This window comes from Mustela putorius, unplaced genomic scaffold (assembly GCF_011764305.1).
Source record: "Mustela putorius furo isolate JIRA1106 unplaced genomic scaffold, ASM1176430v1.1 tig00000129_pilon_pilon_pilon, whole genome shotgun sequence".
In the NCBI taxonomy this organism is placed as follows: Eukaryota; Metazoa; Chordata; class Mammalia; order Carnivora; family Mustelidae; genus Mustela; species Mustela putorius.
The window spans coordinates 9,924,326-9,946,245 of record NW_025421290.1 but is presented as its reverse complement, the minus strand read 5'-3'; the positions used below and the strand labels follow the sequence as shown (position 1 = coordinate 9,946,245).

General features: G+C 40.7%; 1 protein-coding gene across 1 annotated transcript in view; it reads left to right on the top strand.

Annotated features, from left to right (window-relative positions):
* Positions 1-285: 285 nt before the first annotated feature.
* TBPL2 (TATA-box binding protein like 2) overlaps positions 286-21,920 on the top strand; it is a 29,348-nt gene continuing 7,713 nt past the window's right edge. The window contains exons 1-6 of the mRNA XM_004739318.2: positions 286-339; positions 3,831-4,291; positions 5,105-5,192; positions 7,213-7,304; positions 14,978-15,145; positions 20,135-20,229. Of these exons, the coding sequence (XP_004739375.2) occupies positions 286-339; positions 3,831-4,291; positions 5,105-5,192; positions 7,213-7,304; positions 14,978-15,145; positions 20,135-20,229 (958 nt within the window). The remainder of the gene's footprint in view (positions 340-3,830; positions 4,292-5,104; positions 5,193-7,212; positions 7,305-14,977; positions 15,146-20,134; positions 20,230-21,920) is intronic.

Sequence of the window (21,920 nt, the reverse complement as noted above, 5' to 3'; positions counted from 1 at the left end):
TGCGGGCCAAGCTGGGGCTCAGCTGTGGGCGGAGTGCGGTGATTGCATCCTAGAGAGGGGCCTCTTCCCTCCAGTGTCCTTGCATGCTCCCCATTCTCTCCATCTTCCCAAAGGCCTTTGGGCGGGGGCTCCGTTTTGAGGCCCCGCCCCGCCCCGCCCACCGCGTGCGACCGCGGGGCTGATAAATGGTCTGCGCTCCCAGTGCGCTCGGTCGGGTTTCGCTGTAGCTCGACTCGCTTCGGCACTTTTCGGTTCTCAGACTTTCTAACGGTGCGGCCTCCACCCATGGAGGAGGAGCAGACGTACCTGGAGCGCTACCTGGACCAGTGTGTCGCTCAGGTGAGCGCGAAAGCCGTCGCCACTGTCCTGGGGCCAAAGCGCGTCCCTACCCGATGGCTGAGCGCGCCCACACCTGAGCGCGAGGGCTTTGCCTTCTTTATCTGGCCCTGAACTCCTAGCGACTGCAGAGGTGGGCTGGTTGGTCCTCGTCTTTAAGTTGAAAAATAACTCGCCACGGGTGCCAGCCAGGAGTGGAACCCGGTGTGGTGTGACTCCAGAGCCATGGTTAGAAGACCCGTCTCCGTTATAAAGATGCAGACATGGAGAGTTCGTTTCTGTGTCTCCCGTGGGGACCACTGGTTCCAAATGTCTCTGCTGTGCTATGGCAAACCTAGGCAGACTATCCCGTGCAGCTGTGGTAAGGGGTGACAGCCTCCCATGCCAAGAACAGGCCTCAAAAAAAAAAAAAAAAAAAGTCTCTAGGGACAGGTGGGGCGGGGGTGTCGCAAAATTTGAACTGAAGACACCTGTGGCTTTTTTCAATTCACGATTCTTAAGTTGTTTGTTTTTACAATTTAAAAAATCCTTAGAGTCAAGCATTGTAGAGAGCAAGGAGTCCTCAAAAAGAAAAAAGTGCAGCCTTCTGTGTGGGGGATTTTTTTTCTTTTCTTTTCTTTCTTTTTCTTTTATTTTTCTTTTTTTTTTTTAAAGATTTTATTTATTTATTTGACGGACAGATCAGAAGTAGGCAGAGAGGCAGGCAGAGAGAGGGAGAAGCAGGCTCCCTGCTGAGCAGAGAGCCCGATGTGGGGCTCAATGATCGTGACCTGAACCGAAGGCAGAGGCTTAACCCACTGAGCCCTGTGTGGGGGATTTTTAAAAAGACAAGGATTCGCACCAAAGTAGAAATAGCGAAGCCTCCTTGCGTTTAATATAGCAAATGAAAGCCCACGCAGGAAAGATGAGTTGACGGTTCTGCAAAAACAGTCTAACGAAACATTTCTGCAGATAGACGGCCAAAGATGCAGTGAATATGCTGTAATTACATCCTGTAAGGTGTGTTCCTACGGTGAACTTGAAAAGGAGGCTGTCAAGCTGCTTTTGCTATAAAACATCCCATATCTTGCTGCCACTGCCTTAGATTCCTGGAGGAGGTTGGGTTTCCTTGGGTGAGTGCCACCTCCCTGCCCAAATGCTGTGATGGGAAAGCGGGGAGACAGGGATTGTTGCAAATATTCTGAACTGGCTGGTGAGAGTCTTTTACCAGTATAGGAGAGGCCAGTGGGACCATGGAGAGGAATCCTGGCTGTTCCCCACCTCACTTTTCATAAAGCTGATCTCTGGAGTGGGGTAAGGGGGGGGGGGGAATTATATAATTCAGAATGAAATACAGACCAAAATCTTGTCCAAAATCTTCTTTCAAGAGAATAGCTGCCTTCTTTTAGAGAAGTGTTTTCTTTGAACAATTAGTCACCCCTGCCATCTGCTGGACTTGGAGTAATAGAACAATTCAGTAGGATCTAGCCAGACATTTTATATTCGCTTGAGGTCGTTTTGTCATGAGGATCCAGCGTGAGGTGTTCACAAACAACCAGTTTTCAGAAGTCAGATATTCTAAGGGATGAGGTTTTCCTGCTAGCAGCACTCAAAATCTGGAATCTAGGTTTACAGCCTGGGCAACGCAGGTGGTAACATTTATATCAAGGTAATCGATTTTTTTTTCCCCAATAAGGAAGCCTGTGAATTGGACATGAAGCTGCTTTGCTCAGTTGCACACCTCATTCCGTGAGTTGATGATAATGGAGGCTGAACAGCCTTCCCCAGACTGAAAGTACAATACATTGATTTAAACTGTTCTTGCCATTTAAATTTCAATGACTGTTTTCCTATTGTAGATTCACAAATCTAGAATATTTGCTTCTATCTCCTTTGACTAGAAGGAATAACCTTGGGTCTTCAGTGGAGTACTGATTAGCACTCAAGGCACTTGTTTGTTTCTTTCTTTCTCCTTTTTTTTTTTTTAAGATTTTATTTATTTATGTTTATAAAAAATAAAAAATTAATAAAATGAGCTAAAGAAAAAAAAAGATTTTATTTATTTGTTTGACAGACAGAGATTACAAGTAGGCAGAGAGGCAGTCAGAGAGAGAGGAGGAAGCAGACTCCCTGCTGAGCAGAGAGCCCGATATGGGGCTTGAGCCCAGGACCCTGGGATCATGACCTGAGCTGAAGGCAGAGGCTTTAACCCACTGAGCCACCCAGGCACCCCGGCACTGGTTTCTTTATAAAATATGAATTTAAGGCTCTAAGAAATAGGCATGCCTGGGTGGCTCAGTAGGTTAAGCGTCTGCCTTTGACTCAGGCCATGATCTTGGGGTCCTGGGATCAAGCCCCAGATTGGGCTCCCTGCTCAGTGGGAAGCCTGCTTCTTCCTTTCCCTCTGCCCCTCCCATTCTCTTTCTCAATTAAAAACTCTTTTTAAAAAAAAGATAGAGTGGGAAAATAACCCACTCAGAATTAATTTGGGACACTGGGGTGGCTCAGTCAGTTGAGTCTGCGTTCAGCTCAGGTCATGATCCCAGGGTCCTAGGATCCAGTCCCATATCTGGCTCCTTGCTCAGCAAGAAGTCTGCTTCTCCCTCTGCCTGCTGCTGCCCCTGCTTGTGCGTGCTCACTCTCTCAAATAAATTAAAAAAAAAAAAGACTTAACTGAAGTTCATAATCAAGGAGTACAATAAGTCTATTCAAAGTCCACATTATTTTTTTAAATTTTATTTTGTCCATTGTGGCATTTTATTTGCATATATATATTATATCCCTAGAAAAAGAATCCCAGGATTTTTCCTCCTGTGTGTTTTTGTCTTGATTCTTCATGATGCGTGATGCCAGTTGAGGTTGTCTACACAATGGCAGGACAGGAACAGATTATTCTGCCATTTTTCTAAATCTTTGAGTTGTACATCAAATCTGGGGCTGATCACACTTGTTTAGCCTGCCTGGGAGGTTCACAGTAATTTTCCCAGCTCTGTGATCATCAGCAATTTCAAATTTGCCGACGTAATCAGGCTTCATCATCACAGACACCAGACGATGACTTTGGAGCAGGGCTTAATAAGAACCTGGCCTTATTGTTTCTCTTCCCAGTGTTGTTAATGCTTCTAAGAGCACCTGCCAGGCCATTCATGTACATCATGCTGGTGGCACAGAAAGGGCAGAAAGAGGACCCAGAGTACACACAATTTAGAGTGTAGTTGCTCAGTTGCCTTTATTACAAAATTAGAGTGGCAACTTACTATGGATCAAATGTAGGAAAAACATTTTTTGGTAAAATGCTTTCTCTGCATTTTAAGATCGACTTTCCTGTTTCTATTAAGTATGCGGAAACTTTGAAATATAACTTTAGTGGTACTTTATGGAAAGAGACAAGGAATGAACATAAGCTGTCTTGGACTGCTTGCATTCCTGAACACCCTGCTGGCTAGCAATAGTGGTATCCCTTTGTTGTGACTTGGTGTTCTGTTTCTTGCGTTTTTGTTTTGGGAATGGCCTAGGATGACCTCACTGCGCCCAGGTCGCCACTGCTCAGCCCAGTCACACCTGATGTTGTGGACATCCCTAATTCATCCCATCCAGAGACTGTGTTTAATTCACATCTTGAAGTAGTCCAAGAAACCTCTGGCCATTTCTCATGTGTGGATCTTAGCTTCCTACCGGATGAATTTACCCAAGAAAATAAAGACCAGAGTGTCGTTAGAAGCAAGCATGAAATTGAAGAAAATTGTAAAACTCAAAGTCAGCCAAGGAAGATGTCATTACCCAGAGAACAGGACATTGGTCTGGGGTTAATAAGCAGCAGCAATGTATCGAATTCCCACTCACATCTGCATCCTGGTGATGCTGACTCAGTCCAGCCTTCTCTTGAGAAACCAAACTCCATGCCTCTGGTGTCCATAACGCCCATGACACCAATGACCCCTGTTTCAGAATGTTCTGGAATTGTGCCTCAGCTACAGTAAGTTGTTTACGTGTGTGTGTGTGTTTTTAAAGATTTTATTTATTTATTTGACAGGCAGAGATCACAAATAGGCAGAGGGGCAGGCAGATAGAGAGAAAGGTGGAAGCAGGCTCCTCGCCAAGCAGAGAGCCTGATGCAGGGCTTGATCCCAGGACCCTGGGATCATGACCTGAGCTGAAGGCAGAGGCTTAACCCACTGAGCCACCCAGGTGCCCCTGTATGTGTGTGTGATGCTCTCAGGTACACATTTTAGTTTCCAAATGTAATGATGACGAATTTCAGAGTAATGGTGTAGGGAAGAGCATTTCAGGTTTAATTACTCTTTTGTCCATTCTTGTGGCTTTACACAGTTTGGCTATCTGTAAAATGAAGTACTAGTTCTTGATCTCCTAAGAGAGACTTAAGACTAGTATATATATTCTTGAAGGGTTGTATTGTTTATGTTACAGCACTGTGATTGCTGAGAATTGTGGTTGGGATTGGATAAACAGAATATAAAGATGTAAAATTTGAATTCAGTTTGAAAATTGATTTAGAATTATGCTTTCTGTTTTCAGGCCTGGTTTTGAAAAAGATTTAAAACTTGCTTTTCATCAGCTAGTCGTGACATTTTAGAAGCTATTTTTAGTGCTTTGCTTTGGAATCTTTACATTTTACTAGGGTTTATCACGTTATAGTATATTCACATTGAGACTAATTCTCCTAGGAAGTTGCTAATATACTATCTATAAAATGAGGAAGTTAATACATTTTAATTCTTTTTTTACTTGTTATGTCTTATGTAATTTCTAAAATGACTTATTTCATCAGGAATATAGTTTCCACTGTAAACCTGGCCTGTAAATTGGATCTGAAGAAAATAGCTTTGCACGCAAAAAATGCAGAGTATAACCCAAAGGTGAGATTTCTCTGTATTCCTTTCAACAATTAGCTTCTACTTAGATTTACTTCATATGATCATGTTATTGACTCATTCCTTTGTCTTTGTTTTTAAAACGGAAAAAGAAAATTTTGTTAGGGCAAAACTTTTGACAACTCAAGAGGTTAATTGCCTCATTGTCTGCTTTGAAGTTCTAAAAAATTACCTCATTCTCCAAGCCGAATAAAAGCAGTGATTGAGCAGTTCCTAAAAGTTAAGGTTTTCCCCTTGTCATTCAAAAAGATTTTTCAGTATGACCCCTTTCAGCCCATGGAAATGCTAACCTTCTTTAAAATGCCATCAGAGTTCATAGTTTTTTTCCTAAATGCTGTCCCACCTGCCTGCTACATATTTTTCCATTTATAATTTCCCTTACTTGAGAAAGGTAAATTGTTTCAAGTGTGATGTTCAAGCTTCTACTTTCTGATCTAAGATTCAGGTATTTCTTTTCTCTCAAAGTCTAATAAAATTTACTCTATTGTGTCCTGCCAAGGCTAAGCATCCAATTTTAATGGCCTATTAACCGAAGAAGTAGACTTGTTCATTCAATCAACATTTAGTAATTGGATGGTCTCTGTACCTATGAATGCAAAGACGAGTAAGGCCTTGTCTCTATTAGGGAAAAGTTCACTGTCTCACATGGTGGAGGATTTACGGCCTTAGATGAAAAGGTCGTATTTCTAGGAACACAGAGGACCCTGTGAGCATCAGTTATTTATGGATGAAGTCGTTTTTGCTGTTGTGGGAGTATTCTTGCTGATTTCTAAATTTACATGTACTTGAATATTAGCCAAATATTTCCTTTTTCTGGAAATATTTGACCAGGATGAGCACAGAAACACAGTGATAAGCTAGGATGCTTATGGCCACAGCCATGATTGCCCACACTTTTAAGTCAGCATATTTAAGCATATTTTGTTGTCCATCATCTTCTGCTCTCCCTCATTTTGTTTTTGTATATAGGATCTATCCAAACTTGAACTTGACAGCCAGAGAAATTCTGGTTTGGCACTTAAGCTCTGTTCAGAATTTAATAAAAATGCATACCAGGTTAGAGTATTACCTTAAACACTTGGAAAACATTCACCAGATTTAATCAGCTCTGTGCAGTGCTGACTCAAGGCTCTTTCACTGTCCACATTTCAAATCTGAAACTGCAGTCCCATCTTGGTCCTGTGGACCCCCTCCAACCCATGGAAGCTGCAGTCGTGCAGAATACTCACCCTGGTTTCCTTCCCAGCTTGCTGGGGGAAGATGAACACAGAAGGGGCCGCCTGGGTAGGACCAAAAGGAGTAGCAAGTCTTTGATGACATATCAGTATGGCAGGCCAGTAGTTCTGGTGCCCCTTGCTTCAGCACCTTCCAGAGAACCTGCCCATGCTGCAGGGCAGGGCATCACACTGAGAACTGAAAATCAATGTGTCCTTCATCTTCAGCATGCCTATCAATATATATATTCTGTTCTATAGTTTGGCTTTTTTTTTTAATACATTCTAGAGTCTTGGCAAAACTATAACATACTTTATACTCTCCCCTCCCCAAATAGTCTTTGAAAGAAAAAGGAAGTATTTCCAGGTAAAAAACCACAGCATCTAATTAGTCATGGCTTCCAGTCTCAACTTTACCATTGTCTGTGTAATGTGCAAAATTAAATAACCACTCTGTTTCCTTATGCACTAAATTGTGATGATCATGGACACAGTTGAGCTCTATCCTTAGCTAAAGGAGACAAAACCTGTAAAGCTCTTGGTAGCAGGCTTGAAATAGAACAGGCACTTAAATTTTAGCTTTATTGTTATTATTTTTACCTGTTTGGTTTTTTTTTAAGTACATTTTAGAATGTACTTGTTTTGTTTACCTTAGCGCGGGGAGACCATTGTTTCACTTTCCCATCTGATCTCCGTTTATTCAAGACTCTTTTATGTCCAGTTCAACTCTTCAGCTGGAATAGTGTTACATCCTAGCAGAGGCTAATTGTCCTTTTGACTTCTGTGTATAGAGGTTTGCTGCTGTCATAATGAGGATCCGAGAGCCCAGAACAACCGCCCTCATATTTAGCTCTGGAAAAATGGTCTGCACGGGAGCCAAAAGGTATGCGGAACCACTCTCCAAACCTTCTCAGACAAATAATTCAGTGTATAAAACAGGGAAGGATAGAATTTATGTTCCAAAACACCTAGGAGGAGCAAAATATTTTGCCGAAGAGTTGCATGAAATGCCAAAATGGGGCTTAAAAACATTCAGTTGTGTAATACCGACTCCTGTCCCATTTTGCAGTTCCCCCATTAAACCGAGGGGACATAGGTGGTCTGTTAGAACTTGATCTTAAGATGCACTTAAAAACTACCATAGTGACGAAACCTGTTACAAGCCTGGAGAAATAGTTATTGTATATTTTCCTTATTGCAGGTAATTGGATAGAACTTCTTCTTCTTCTTCTTCTTTTTTTTTTTAAGATTTTATTTATTTATTTGACAGACAGAGATCACAAGTAGGCAGAGAGGCAGGCAGAGAGAAAGAGAGGAGGAAGCAGACAGCCCGATGCGGGGCTCGATCCCAGGACCCTGGGATCATGACCTGAGCCAAAGACAGAGGCTTTAACCCACTGAGCCACCAGGCACCCCTGGATAGAACTTCTTAAAGGTGGCAAATTAGGTACTCCTTGCCCATTATCTTGAGCATTAGCTCAGGAGGCAACTCTGAAAAGGCTCCCTTTTCCTGGATCTCACACCGAGGAAGGCCTGTGCTGATACAGAGCCTTTCACCATCAAACTGCAGTGGGAGCGCTGCTCGTTCCTCTAAGTGTTAGAAGATGAGTAGTAAATTGTCCTCCTGAAAGGCTGTGTGAATTTGTCTTCACTCTACAGATATACTGAGCTTCATTTCCTCCCAAGAACACTGTGTGTTAACATTTTTTTTAAAGTTTGCCAAATGGTTTGGCAAAAAAAGAAGAAGAAGAAGAAGAAAAGTGTTAATTACATGTCTTTGATTTGCTAGTGAGACGAATATTGCATAAGCATGTAAACGGCCTACCGTGTCTTTTGCCCAATCGTCTATGAGTTCTTGCTCTTTTGTCAGCTTTTTGTTTCTAAGTATTCCTACCATTTTGTACTATAAATATTATTTCCCAAATTACAGTTAGTGGTGTTTTATTATTTTTTTTTACAATTAACATTTTTGGGTGTGTACAGTCCCATTTTTCTTCAGTTTTGATGTTTGGCTTCATGCTTAGGAAGAAAGCTTCTGCTTGTGCAACATTATACAAATAATGACCTCTGTACATTTTTCTGGCAAATAATGTTGATGTTTTGATTCAATGAGTGCTTTCTCTAGGTGATGGAAATGTTTTCCATTTGTGCTCTCCAGTGTGGTAACCACCAGTTACATGTGGCTGTTGAACAACTAAAGTATAGGTAATACACAGAGGAACTGCTTGTTTTATTCTTTTTTTAAAAGATTTTCTCTGACAGCAAGCTGGGGGAGAGACAGAGAGAGAGAGAGAGAAAAGCAGACTCCCCACTGAGCAGGGAGTTTGATGCGGGGCTCAATCCCAGGACCCCAGGATCATGACCTGAGCCGAAGGCAGATGTTTAACCGACTGAGCCACCCAGGCGCCCCGGAACATAATTTTTTACTTAATTTAAGTTTAAATATAAATAGCTACATGCGGGGGCTCCTGGGTGAGCCTGTATGCTGGGCTCCTTGCTCTGCAGGGAGTCTGCTTCTCCATCTCCCTCTGTTCCTCCCCATCCTGCTTGTGTTCTCTCTCTCTCAAATAAATAAATGGAATTTTTTAAAAAATTAGCTACAAGTGGCTAGTGGCTACCATACTGGGCAGAGCTGGCCTGGAATTTTGTTTCACTATATATTTTTCTTTGCAAATGGCCAGTAAGTGACCTGATACATTTATTGAAGAATCCATATATGGTTTTTTAGTATAGTTGACACACAATGTTACATTAGTTTTAGGTGACTCAATAAGTTTAGACACTATGCTAGATTCCCTAGGAGTGTAGCTACTACCTGTCCTCACTATTACAATGGCGTTGACTATGTTCCTGTGCCTTTTATTCCTCTGGTTTCTTCATTCCATAACTGAAAGCCTGTATCTCCCACTCCAGTTCACTTATTTTGCCCAAACCCCAACCCTCCCCTCTGGCAACCATGAGTTTGTTCTCTGTATGTATAGGACTGCTTCTGCTTTTTGTTTGTGTTTTGTTGTTGCTGTTGTTGTTTTAAGATTCTGTGAGTGAAATCATGTGGTATTTGTCTTTCTCAGTCTCACTTTTTCCCTTAGCCTTATACCTTCGAGGGCCCTTCATGTTGTCTCAAATGGCACGATCTCATCCTTTTATATGGCTGCATAATATATTGTGTATATAGACCTCATTTTCCTTATCTTCTGTCAATGGATGCTTAAGTTGCTTCCATATCTTTGCTATTATAAATACTGTTGCAGTAACATGGGGGTACATTTATCTTTTCAAATTAGCATTTCTGTTTTGAGTAAATACCCAATAGTGGAATTATTGAATTTAATGGTTTTTTTTTTTTAATTTTTAAGGGCCCTCTATACTGTTTTCCACAGCAGCTGTACCAATTTACATTCCCACCAACAGTGTACAAGGGTCCTTTTTCTCCCATCCTTACCAACAGTTATTACTGTCTTTTTAATTTTAGCCATTCTAATAGGTATGAGGTGATATTTCATTGTGGTTTTGATTTGCATTTCCCTGATTATGAGTGATGTTGAGATCCTTTCATGTGTATATTGGCTATTTCTATGCTTTTTTTGGAAAAATGTCTGTTCAGGTCCTAGGCCCATTTTTAAATTGGATTGTTTTTTGGTGTTGAGTTGTATCTGTTCTTTATATATTTTGGATATTAACCTGTTAACTGATGTGTCATTTGCAAATATCTTCTCTTATCCAGTAGGTTACTTTTTGGTGTGTTGATGGTTTTCTTATTGTGCAAAAGCTTTTTATTTTGATGTAGTCCCAATGGCTTATTTTTGCTTTTGTTTCCCTTGCCTTTGGATACATATCTAGAAAAACGTTGCTGTGATTGATGTTGGAGAAATTACTGCCTATATTCACTTCTAGGATGTTTTTGTGGCTTCAGGTCTAAATTTAGGTCTTTAATCCATTTTTAGTTTATTTTTGTGAAAAGTGTTAAAGTGGTCCAGTTTTACTTTTTTTACATGTAGCTGTCCAGTTTTCCCAGCCTCATTTATTGAATGATTTATTATATATATATATATATATATATATAATTTATTCATTTATTCCTTTCCCTGTTGTATATTCTTATCTCCTTTGTCATAGATTAACTGGCCATATAATCATGGGTTTATTTCTGGATTCTCCATCCATTAATCTGTAGGTCTGTTTTTGTGCCTGTTTGTGTGTTTTGATTACTACAGTTTTGTGGTGTATCTTGAAATCTGGTGTTGTGGTACCTTCAGCTTTGTTTTTCTTAAGAGTGCTTTGCCTATTTGGGGACTTTTGTGGTTCCATGCAAATTTTAGTAGTAGGTTAATTTTGTGAAAAACATTATTGGTATTCTGATAAGGATAGCATTGAATCTATAGATTGCTTGGGTAATATGAACAGTTTAATAATATTCTTTGAATCCATGAGCACGTAATATATTTTTTCACTTGTGTTGTCTTCAGTTTCTTTTTTTTTTTTTTAAAGATTTTATTTATTTATCAGAGAGAGAGAAAGAGGAAGCGAGCACAGGCAGACAGAGTGGCAGGCAGAGGCAGAGGGAGAAGCAGACTCCCTGCTGAGCAAGGAGCCCGATGTGGGACTCGATCCGAGGGCACCGGGATCATGACCCGAGCCGAAGACAGCCGCCCAACCAGCTGAGCCACCCAGGCGTCCCGTCTTCAGTTTCTTTCATTGATGTTTAGCAGTTTTCAGAGTACGGGTCTTTTACCTCTTTTTGATTATGTTTATTCCTATATATTTTATCCTTTTTCATGTAGTTATAAGTGAAACTGTTTTCTTAATTTCTCCTTTTACTACTTTTGTGTGTGTGTGTATAGATATGCTACCAATTTCTGGGTATTTTGCGTCCTGCAACTTCACTGAATTCATTGATTACTTCTAGTAGTTGTTTGATGGAGTCTTTAGGATTTTCTTTTTTTTTTTTTAATTTCTTTTCAGCGTAACAGTATTCATTGTTTTTGCACCACATCCAGTGCTCCATGCTATACATGCCCTCCCCAATACCCACCACCTTGTTCCCCCAACCTCCCACCCCTTGCCCCTTCAAGACCCTCAAGTTGTTTCTCAGAGTCCATAGTCTCTCATGGTTCACCTCCCCTTCCAATTTCCCTCAACTCCCTTCTCCTCTCCATCTCCCCATGACCTCCATGTTATTTGTTATGCTCCACAAATAAGTGAAACCATATGGTAATTGACTCTCTCTCCTTTACTTATTTCACTCAGCATAATCTCTTCCAGTCCCGTCCATGTTGCTACAAAAGTTGGGTATTTATCCTTTCTGATAGAGGCCTAATACTCCATAGTGTATATGGACCACATCTTCCTTATCCATTCGTCTGTTGAAGGGCATTTTGGTTCTTTCCACAGTTTGGCGACTGTGGCCATTGCTGCTTTAAACATTGGGGTACAGGTGGCCCTTCTTTTCACTACATCTGTGTCTTTGGGGTAAATACCCAGTAGTGCAATTGCAGGGTCATAGGGAAGCTCTATTTTTAATTTCTTGAAGAATCTCCACACTGTTCTCCAAAGTGGCTGCACCAACTTGCATTCCCACCAACAGTGTAAGAGGGTTCCCCTTTCTCCACATCCTCTCCAACACATGTTGTTTCCTGTCTTGCTAATTTTGGCCATTCTAACTAGTGTAAGGTGATACCTCAATGTGGTTTTAATATGAATCTCCCTGATGGCTAGTGATGATGAACATTTTTTCATGTATCTGATAGCCATTTGTATGTCTTCATTGGAGAAGTGTCTGTTCATATCTTCTGCCCATTTTTTGATATGATTATCTTTTTTGTGTGTGTGTTGAGTTTGAGGAGTTCTTTATAGATTCTTTAGGATTTTCTATATATAGTATCTTGTCATCTGCACAGAGTGACAGTTAACCTCTTCTTTACTAGGATGAGTACCTCTTATTTCTTGCCTGATTGTTGTGTTTAGGACTTCCAGTATTACATTGAATAAAAGTAATGACAGTGGACATCCTTGTTTTGTTCTGATCTTAGAGGAAAAGCTCTCAGTTTTTCACCATTGAGTATGTTGTCAGTTAGGTTGTTTTGTTTTGTTTTGTTTTAAGATTTTATTTATTTATTTGACAGAGAGAGACAGTGAGAGAGGAATACACACAAGGGAGCAGCAGAGAGAGAGGGGGAGACAGGCTTCCCATCGAGCAGGGAGCCCCTGTGGGTCTTGATCCCAGGACTCTGGGATCATGACCCAAGCTGAAGGCAGCTGCTTAATGACTAAGACACCCAGGCTCCCCATAGTTAGGTTTTTCATATATATGGAATTTATTAAGTTGAGGTATGTTCCCACTGAAGCCAAGTTGAGAGTTTAATTATGAATGAATGCTGAATTTTGTCATATATTTTTATCAGCATCTGTTAAAAGATCAAATGATTTTTATCTTTTATTCTGCTGATGTGGTATATCATGTTGATTGACTTGTGAATATTGAATCTTTCTTGCATCGACAGAATGAATCCTACTTGATCATGGTGAATGACCTTCTTAATGTATTGTTATATGTGGTTTGCTAATATTTTGTGGAGGATTTGTACATTTATGTTATGAGTCTATTCTTAATCCATTCCCCCCACTACCTGTTTTTACATATTAAATTCTTTACATGTATCTGGATAAGTTTCTGGGCTTTCTCCTATGTTGATATGACATCCTTGGACCTAGAGATCTACCATTTTTAAGTCCTTATTGGACAACCCTGCAAGGTATCTGCAAGGATGTTCATTTCAGCATTGTGTAAAATGGGGGGAGGGGATAAAAATTAAAACATGGGACACAAATACTGAGTAATAAAGTTTTGAATAGGTTATTAAATAAAATAATATTAAGCAATTAAAACACACACATATCAAGTTGGAAGGATGGTAACATTGTTTTAAGTTATAGAGGAATAGGAACTAAATTATAAGTCTATTATCCAACTTTCACTTTAAAATATGCTTATATTACATACATATTCATGAGTATCTTTCCCAATCTGAATTTATCTGGTTCCCAAAATCTGATGGTGAAAGTTTGAATACTGAGTTCAGGTAATAAGAAATACTTGTTAGTCAAATCTATTTGGTTCTTGAGTCTTGGATAGAGATTTGTGAAATTTTGATTAGTCTATGAGCTGTCAGAATTCTCTTCAAAAAAGGATATACAAACCTATTCTTTTTAGCTGTAATAACCAAAGTTTGCAAGTGAAGGATAGCTATTTTTGCCCAGGAGGAGTACAAAAGTGTTAAATGTAATCTGTGGTTATCACCATTGGTGGTGACGTTCAAGGTTCTTTATTTCCTAATGATCATAGAAGAACATGAATGTAGACTCTAACCACAAGCTGTTTGCATGGGAATTTCAATGTCCTATTCACAGCTAATATCTCACGAAACTACAGGGCCACTCAAATTCTTAAAATTTGGCCTTATAAACATGAGCGCAATGGGCAATGTAATGGGCCAATTAGTAGACTGTATGTTTTCAAAATAGAAACCATTTATTTCGGTGCTAACTTGTAGACATGACCTTGCGAGGGACTCAGGAGTTGGAAGTGGGTGAGGAAAAGCAACGTGGAGTGGAGTGAAATATGTGAAGGAATTAATATACATTAATTCATTAATTAAAATCAGGTGTTTTGGTTTTCAAAGTAAAGATGGGGCAACCCATAAGAGAAGGTAGAGTTCACACGGTTCACCCACCAGATTTTGCCCTTGTTTTTCATCCCTTGCCACTCATTGTTTTGTTTTGCCAAATAAAGCTTCACTTCGTGGAACTTCACCTTCTGTGACTTGGGTTTAGGGTTGGAGCAAGACAAATGCTCAAAGGAGTATGGCCACAAAGTTGAATGACTTTCTTTCTTTCTCATGTTGGGTGTATGTTGAGTGACATTCTGTGAGAAAGCCCAAGCAAAACTGGTCAGGTTTCAAGATGTTTTCATGTTTGTTTGTTTGTTTTTAAATGTAGTTTGTTGCATAAAGATTCAAGTTCTAATATCCTGTCTTTGCCACTTAATTGGCATACCTCTTATTTTCTTATGTTGATTTTTTTTTTTTAATGCATGTGTCCTTATTTATCTGGAGGGCTTGTTAAAATACAGATTGCTGGGCCCCAACCCCAGAGTGCCTGTGGCTGGGACCTGGGACTTTGCATTTCTAGCAAGTTCTCAGGTGGTGCTGCTCTGCTGCACACATTTTGAGAACCAGGGGAATAGTTAATTTTATCTAATTGCATTTAAAACAAGTAAAGGAGAAAAATACGCTATATGTGAGAGATGTCAAAGTAAGACGCAAACGTGTATATGGCTTGGCTTTGACCATTGTGCCATACCTTTGGCTAGGTGCTAAGGACACAAGTAGGGGAGGCTGGGCTGTGTCCTCCACATCTACAGGTTTGTAGATATACTGAAAGATAGACCTAGTACTAAAAAAAGCTAAAAGTACAATCAGGGAAGTGTGTGAGCACAGCTCAAGCAGTATAGAGGATAGAATGATGAAGATCTCTTTAAACACACTTGTCCTTCCCCAGTGAGGAGCAGTCTCGACTTGCAGCGAGGAAGTATGCTCGTGTCGTGCAGAAGCTGGGGTTCCCAGCAAGATTCCTTGATTTTAAAGTTCAGAACATGGTTGGAAGCTGCGATGTGAGATTCGCCATCAGGCTGGAAGGTCTGGTGTTAACCCACCAGCAGTTCAGTAGGTATGACCTTTCTGTAACTTTCTGAGTTTACAAAGATACGGCAGTTGTGTTATGGGCCCCATATATAGTGTGTCTTTTGGAGAAAATGGAGTTTTTCTTTTTCATGACTGTATGTGAGAGGGTTAACATGCTGAGCTTAACTCCTTCCTGGTTACTGCATGTGTCCAGTCTTCTGAAACATGGTTCTCAAAATTAAACTGCACAGTCATCACTTGGCCTGCTTTTCTGAAAACACTTTGCTACCTGGGCTGCATCGTCCCAGATGTTGCTTGAATTTGCAGTTCTTTTTTATTTTTTTCTTTTGAAGATTTTATTTATTTATTTGACAGAGATCACAAGTAGGCAGAGAGAGAGAGGAAGGGAAGCAGGCTCCCCATGTCGTGGGGCTCTATCCCAGGACCCTGGGACCACGAGGCAGAGGCTTCAACCCACTGAGCCACCCAGGCACCCCTTGAATTTTCAGTTCTAACAAGCTCACAGGTGGTGTCAGTCCTGCTCACCAGAGGCTTGAGATTCACTACCGTGCAGATTTCCGAGACAGGCACACCTGCCTTGGGGGCAGGGTGGGACCCCAGAAGAGAAGGCTTATGAGACGGGTTAGGCAGGTCTGAAGGGGCTGATGGCTGACAGCTGGCATGGGGAAGAGGGTTGGAGAGGATGAAGAAAGAGTGGCCTAGCACATTCTGTGAAGGCAAGTCTATCGAGTGTCCACTGTCCTGTTGATTTCCAGGGGTTTTGTGTTCTAGCCCCCTCTCCAGTTTCTTCTTTAGTGGACTCCTGCTCCTCAGGGAGCCTCTGTAGGCTGCTGCTTCCCACGTAACCTCCTGTCTCACCAGCAGAGGCTCAGGGTCCTCTCCCCTCAGCTGCTTTGATGCTTCTCCCAGACTGTTGGGCCCTTAGCAGTGACAGAGGCGAATGGGTCAGCCCTGGGGCCCCACCACCCTGGGGGCACATATACCAGTTCAAGGCCACTGAGCTGTTCAGAATCACAGACGCTCTTAACGTTCTCCTTCTCTAGCCTCAACTTCTGTCCTTTTGCTCCCTTCTTCCTCCCCTTTGCCCTGGAGTGGTCATTCCTATGAACAGAGTGAGCAGGGGTCCTGCAGCAGAGCTTTTTCTAACACTCGCTGGCCTTCTTTTTGAGACATGCTCTGAACAGCTGTTAAAAATTGCATTGTTTTTTCCTAGTTTTTTTTTTTTTTTAAATCCAAGTTCATGCTGAGATTTGGCTTTGGTGATATTCTTTAGGCAATGTTTATTTTCCCCTTGATTGTATTTTTTTTCCTCCCTGCATGAATTTTTCTTTCAATGTGTGCTTATTGGGTGCCTGTTGAGCTCACTGCAAAGCTCCCCATGCAAGAAATATTGCCTCTTTAGGGATCTTTTTCTTTCTTCAATCTTGGGATGGTTTATAAATTCATAACCGTTGTTATTAAGAGTATCTCAACACAGAAGCTATTTTTTCTTCCAGATTCTCAACCATGGGCCACCAGTCTGTCTCTTCTCCAAACCCACTTTTTCTGAACGTATGAAAGATCTCTGCCTGAATTCTGCCTGTCTCCATCAGATTGAGCTCTCCACTCTCTGGCTCTTAAGGGCTCTAAAATGATCTGTGCTGTTCCTCCCAAGGTGCCTTTCATTTCTTTTTCTCCAACACTGTCGTCTTTGTAGCTCGGGTTTAAGTCTAGAGCAGGAGTGCCTCCTGTCACTACTGCCACGTTCTGAGAGATAAAATGGAGAGCAGGGCAAGATGAGAGTTCATCATATGAGCTGACTTTAGCCACTTGGAGGGGTCCATCACTGCTCTATCTTCATTCTGGAACAGTTTTATGATCTCATCCATCTTTTCAAAAAATTTAGCAAGAAAGCCTGCATCGTATCCCTCCCACTATCTTTCTAGTCTTTCTTTTGCCTGCTCCAAAAGTTTGCCCTTCAGGCTCTACTGTTACGTTATGGATTACAGCTCCAGTGTGTGTATTGATGACACTGGGCATTAAAACACTTCTCTCCCAACAGGTTTGTGTCTTTAAAGTGAGGCCTCTCATGGGGCGCCTGGGTGACTCAGTTGGTTAAGTGTCTGCCTTCAGCTCAGGTCATGTTCCCCAGGTCCTGGGATAGAGTACAACATGGGGCCCCTTGCTTAGTGGGGGGTCTTCTCCCCCTGCCTGCCACTCCCCTACTTGTGCTTACTTTTTCTCTCTCTGACCAGATAAACTAAAAAAAAAAAAAAAAAAAAAAAAAAAAAATGAGGCCTCTCTTTAAGTGTCTGCAACTGTGTGGGGAACCATGGCCCACATCAGTTGTAATTATTAGGTCAAGTTTGCCTATGTCAAGGGGCGCCTGGGTGACTCCATGAGTTAGGCATCTTCCTTGGGCTCAGGTCATGATCTCAGGGTCATGGGATTGAGCCCCATGTTGGGTCCCTGCTCAGCAGGGAGGCTGCTTCTCCCTCTTTCTCTGCTACTCTACCCTGCTCGTGCTTGCTCATTCTCTCTCAAATAAACACAATCTTAAAAAAAAAAAAAAAAAGTTAGCCTATGTTAAAACCTCAAGTTCCTTTAATTCCCCTGGTTCTACAAGTTTGTGTAGTAGCATCTGATACCACAAGTATCCCCTTGTCACTGGGGGATGTCAGTATGTCTACACCGTATTTATTTCCAGTTTTCCCTGAGCATTGTTCTCCCTTCCTTCAGTTTCTAAATCCAAGCTATCCTGATAATAACTATTTCTTAAGTGAATAATACCTAGGTGACTACCATGGAGCAGATGCTACAGCGACCATGATAGTCAGTACAGCCAGGGTTCAGGACACCAGGGGGCTCAGTCAGTTGAGCATCAGACTCTTGATTTCAGCTCAGGTCATGGTCTCAGGGTTGTGAGGTTGAGCCCGCAATGGGCTCCAGCTGAGTATGCAGCCTACTCTCCCTCTCCCCCTCCCAACCCCCATCTCTACCCTCCCAGGCCCTGAACCCACGCTGGTTCACTCTCTTTACCTCAAAAAGGGAAAAGGAAAAAAGAAGAAAAAAAATACGGCCACTGTTCCTTGCCCTCATGGAGCTCACTGTCTAAAAGGGAAGACCGAAAAGCTAAAGACAATATGGTAACTAAAGATAACACAGTAACTCCAAGGTGGGCACCCCTTGCAGTGCCATGGTACCATTAAACAGGATATTTAATACAATAGGGTCAGGGGAGTGTGCAGGTTGAAGTTCTCATGGGAAGTGACATTTAAGCCAGGACTTGAATGGTGAGTTGAAGTTGGGTTGGCAAGAGATTGGCAAAAGTTTGTTATTCTTGAACTTACAAAATTCTCCATCCCTCTCTAAAATCTCCTTTTTTCCCCCCTTGCCTCAACTTTTCTCTTGCAATGAGGCAGAGGATAAGTAAAATGAAGTAAGTGTCTCCTTGGAAGTTTATTGTGCTGGCATCTTAAAACTATGGTTGTGAAAGCCAACAGCAGTCTGCCATCACTTACATACCGAAGACTTTGTTTTCTCTTTTCCCTCTTCTTTTTAAAAGATTTATTTATTTATTTAGTTATTTATTTATTTTCAAGAGGAAGAGAGAGGAGAGAGAGAAAGCGAACACAAGCAGAGGGAGAGACAGAGGGAGAGGGAGAGAGCAGCCCAAGCAGACTCTCTGTTGAGTGTAGAGCCCAATGTGGAGCTTGATCTCACAACTGCGAGATCATGAACTGAGCTGAAACCAAGATCAGACTCTCAACCAACTGAGCCAACAAGGCACACCCCCACCTCTTTCCCCTTAAAAATGCTAAGATTCTGTTGGAAGATCAAATGGAAGCATTCCTTCTGTGTCTCTAGCTTTCACTTTCTTGGTTCAAACCTCTGCTCCCATACAAATTTTCCAGGGCTCCAGCCAGTATCATTGACTCCCGTATTGAGAGGTGGTAAATGGGTAAAGTCTTGACAGGCCTTCTGTAGTAAGAGTAACATCCCAGGAAGACAAGTCTACCCAGAGCCAACTCCATATGCTTCAGAAGGATAGCCTCCCTGCTGTAACGCATCATTCTGGTACCAGTAGGAGATTTCACATCTGTTGTATGGGTCTTACTCATTGCAGAATGAAACAGAGAGACTTTTTCTGTGTGGTCCTGATTCACCCATTAAAAGCAAAGATTTATGTGTGTTGTGTTTCATTTCTCAGATTTCTTCTTTTTTTTTCCTTATCTGTTCTTAGCCATTGCATTTATTTTGTCAGCTTCCTTTTAACTCTTGACTTCTTCTTTGAAGTCTCCTTAAGCCTTTCTAAGAGTCTCTCTACTTCTCTATGGGGGAGACTAAAGCAATTCTTAGCCCTATCCTCCTCCTCCTCCATTTAGTAGTAAATACGAGTGAGTTACTATTTATAGGACCAAATCCTAAATTTAAGTTTCTTTTTTTAAAATTTTTTTATTTTCAGTAATCTCTATACCTAACATGACGCTTGATCCCATGACCTTGAGATCAATAGTCCAGTGCCCTTCCAATTGAGCCAGCCAGGCGCCCTACAAATCCTAAATTTTTAAGTGTTAGGGTAGTTTAGTTTTCTTTACAGCACTTGTCCAGAGACAAATGATGGTGGTCTGGAAAACTTCATAGGTTCTAAAATTGTTATCTTTAGCAGTTTATAAATATATAGAAAATATGCTCATTATTGGGAAACTTGGATAATTTAAGAAATTTAGAAAGTGTGTTTATGTATTATTATTGATAGACTTTTTTTAACCAACAGGATCTTAATACATTAAATTTGATGCCCTACATTACCTTAGTTTCTAGCTTAGCATGGCCTGCACTTGAAAAAATGTTATGATCAAAGATGAATTCTGTTCTTGATCGTCACAAGGAACTGCATAGGGCACTCCAGACTATTTTTATTAAGATGGCCAAAAGTTTTTGGTAGAGTAGCTTTAACATGCTGGATCTCAAATGTTTTGGGAAAGTAGTTGAATAGCACTATTTTTAACTTTTTCCTTTTATATCTGAACAGTTATGAACCTGAACTGTTTCCTGGCCTTATTTATAGAATGGTGAAACCACGGATTGTGTTGCTTATCTTTGTATCTGGAAAAGTTGTGTTGACAGGTAAGTTCTAAGGTTATTTTCTGACTTTCATAAAATTCCGTAGCTACATGTTGCTTTGCTTTTCCTTTTAAATAGCTTTGTTCACCATTATAAAGTAAGTCTTAATATTGTAGAACACCTGGGGGAAAAAAAGCAGGAAGGATTATACCATCACTCATTGGTCTCAATACCCAAAAAATTATAATTTTTTCATGTTTTTACATCCTTTTGATATATATGCTTATCTTCACATCCTGCATTTTTATTAACCATTATACCACGTAGCTTCGATCATTGTTACAAACTCTTCAAGAACACTTTTCACAGCTGCACAGTGTTCTAACAGAGAGGTCATCAAACCTTTTTTCTGTAAAGGGCCAAACACTAAATATTTTAGGCTTTGTGGCCATAGGGCTTCTGTTGCAACAGTGGAACTCTGCCATGTTCGGTGCAAGAGTAGCTATAGACATTACATAAAAGAAAGTATGCTGAAATGTAAATTTAATATAACTCGTATAATTTACATGGGTCATGCAATATTCTTCTTTGTTTTTTGTTTTGTTTTGTTTTGCCCCCATCCATTTTTTTAATGATTGAATTTAAAACCATTTTTAGCTCATAGGCTATACAAAAATAGGACTAGCCGTCTGTTTCCTGACTTCTGCTCTAACATATTATCATATCAAACTTATTTTTCCATTGTAAAACATTTAAATGCTCCTTCTTTGTTTGCTGCTTATAATGGCACAGACATTTGGCTATTTTTATGTGTGGAGAATAATTACTGTGGATGTTCGGAAGTGGAACTTTGTTGAAGGATAGGTCTATTCTTAAGATTCTGAGTACAAATTACCAAGTTGTTTTTTTAAAGGGATACGCAGTATAGTTCTTTCCCATGATATGTTCTTACCAGCAATGTGCTTAAGTATCCTTTTTAAAAAGATTTTATTTATTTATTTGACAGAGAGAGAGAGAGAGAGAGAGAGATCACAAGTAGGCAGAGAGGCAGGCAGAGAGAGAGTGGGGGAAGCAGGCTCCCTGCTGAGCAGAGAGCCCAATGTGGGACTCGATCCCAGGACCCTGAGATCATAACCTGAGCCGAAGGCAGAGGCTTAACCCATTGAGCCACCCAGGTGCTCCTGCTTAAGTATCTTTTACAAACTCTCAGTAGCATTCAAAACAAAAATGGCACAAAAGAAAATTTGTAAGTGAAAATGATCTCACTGCCTTACCTCACTGGTAATCAGAAATAGAAATTGATGATTTTTTAAAACCTCTTCAAGTAATAGCATTTTATCTTTTGTAGAGTGTGTACATAACTTACTTCTTTCTGTCTACTTACTTTTTAAATTATTTTTTCCCGTAAGGATTTATAGGAGTTCACCATAATATTGAAAGTAATTACTCTTTGTTACACTTATAGCTTTTTCCAGTTGGTTTATTTTTACATAGAGAAGGGTTAAAATTCTTGAGGTAAATTGTTAAGACTCTTTTCCATACCATCTTCCTGAAGTCTGCTTCTTTTATCTAATTGTGTCTGACTTCTTACACATTTTACTATTCTCTATCGAGATGAATGCTGACCTCGTACGGCAGGAGGCCATACTGATTACGCCCAACGTCAAACAGCCAGCCAGCCAGCTTCCCATGATGTATCAGTCTCCTTATTATTAATTCATGATGACTCCATTTGACCTTTATATTTCTATATG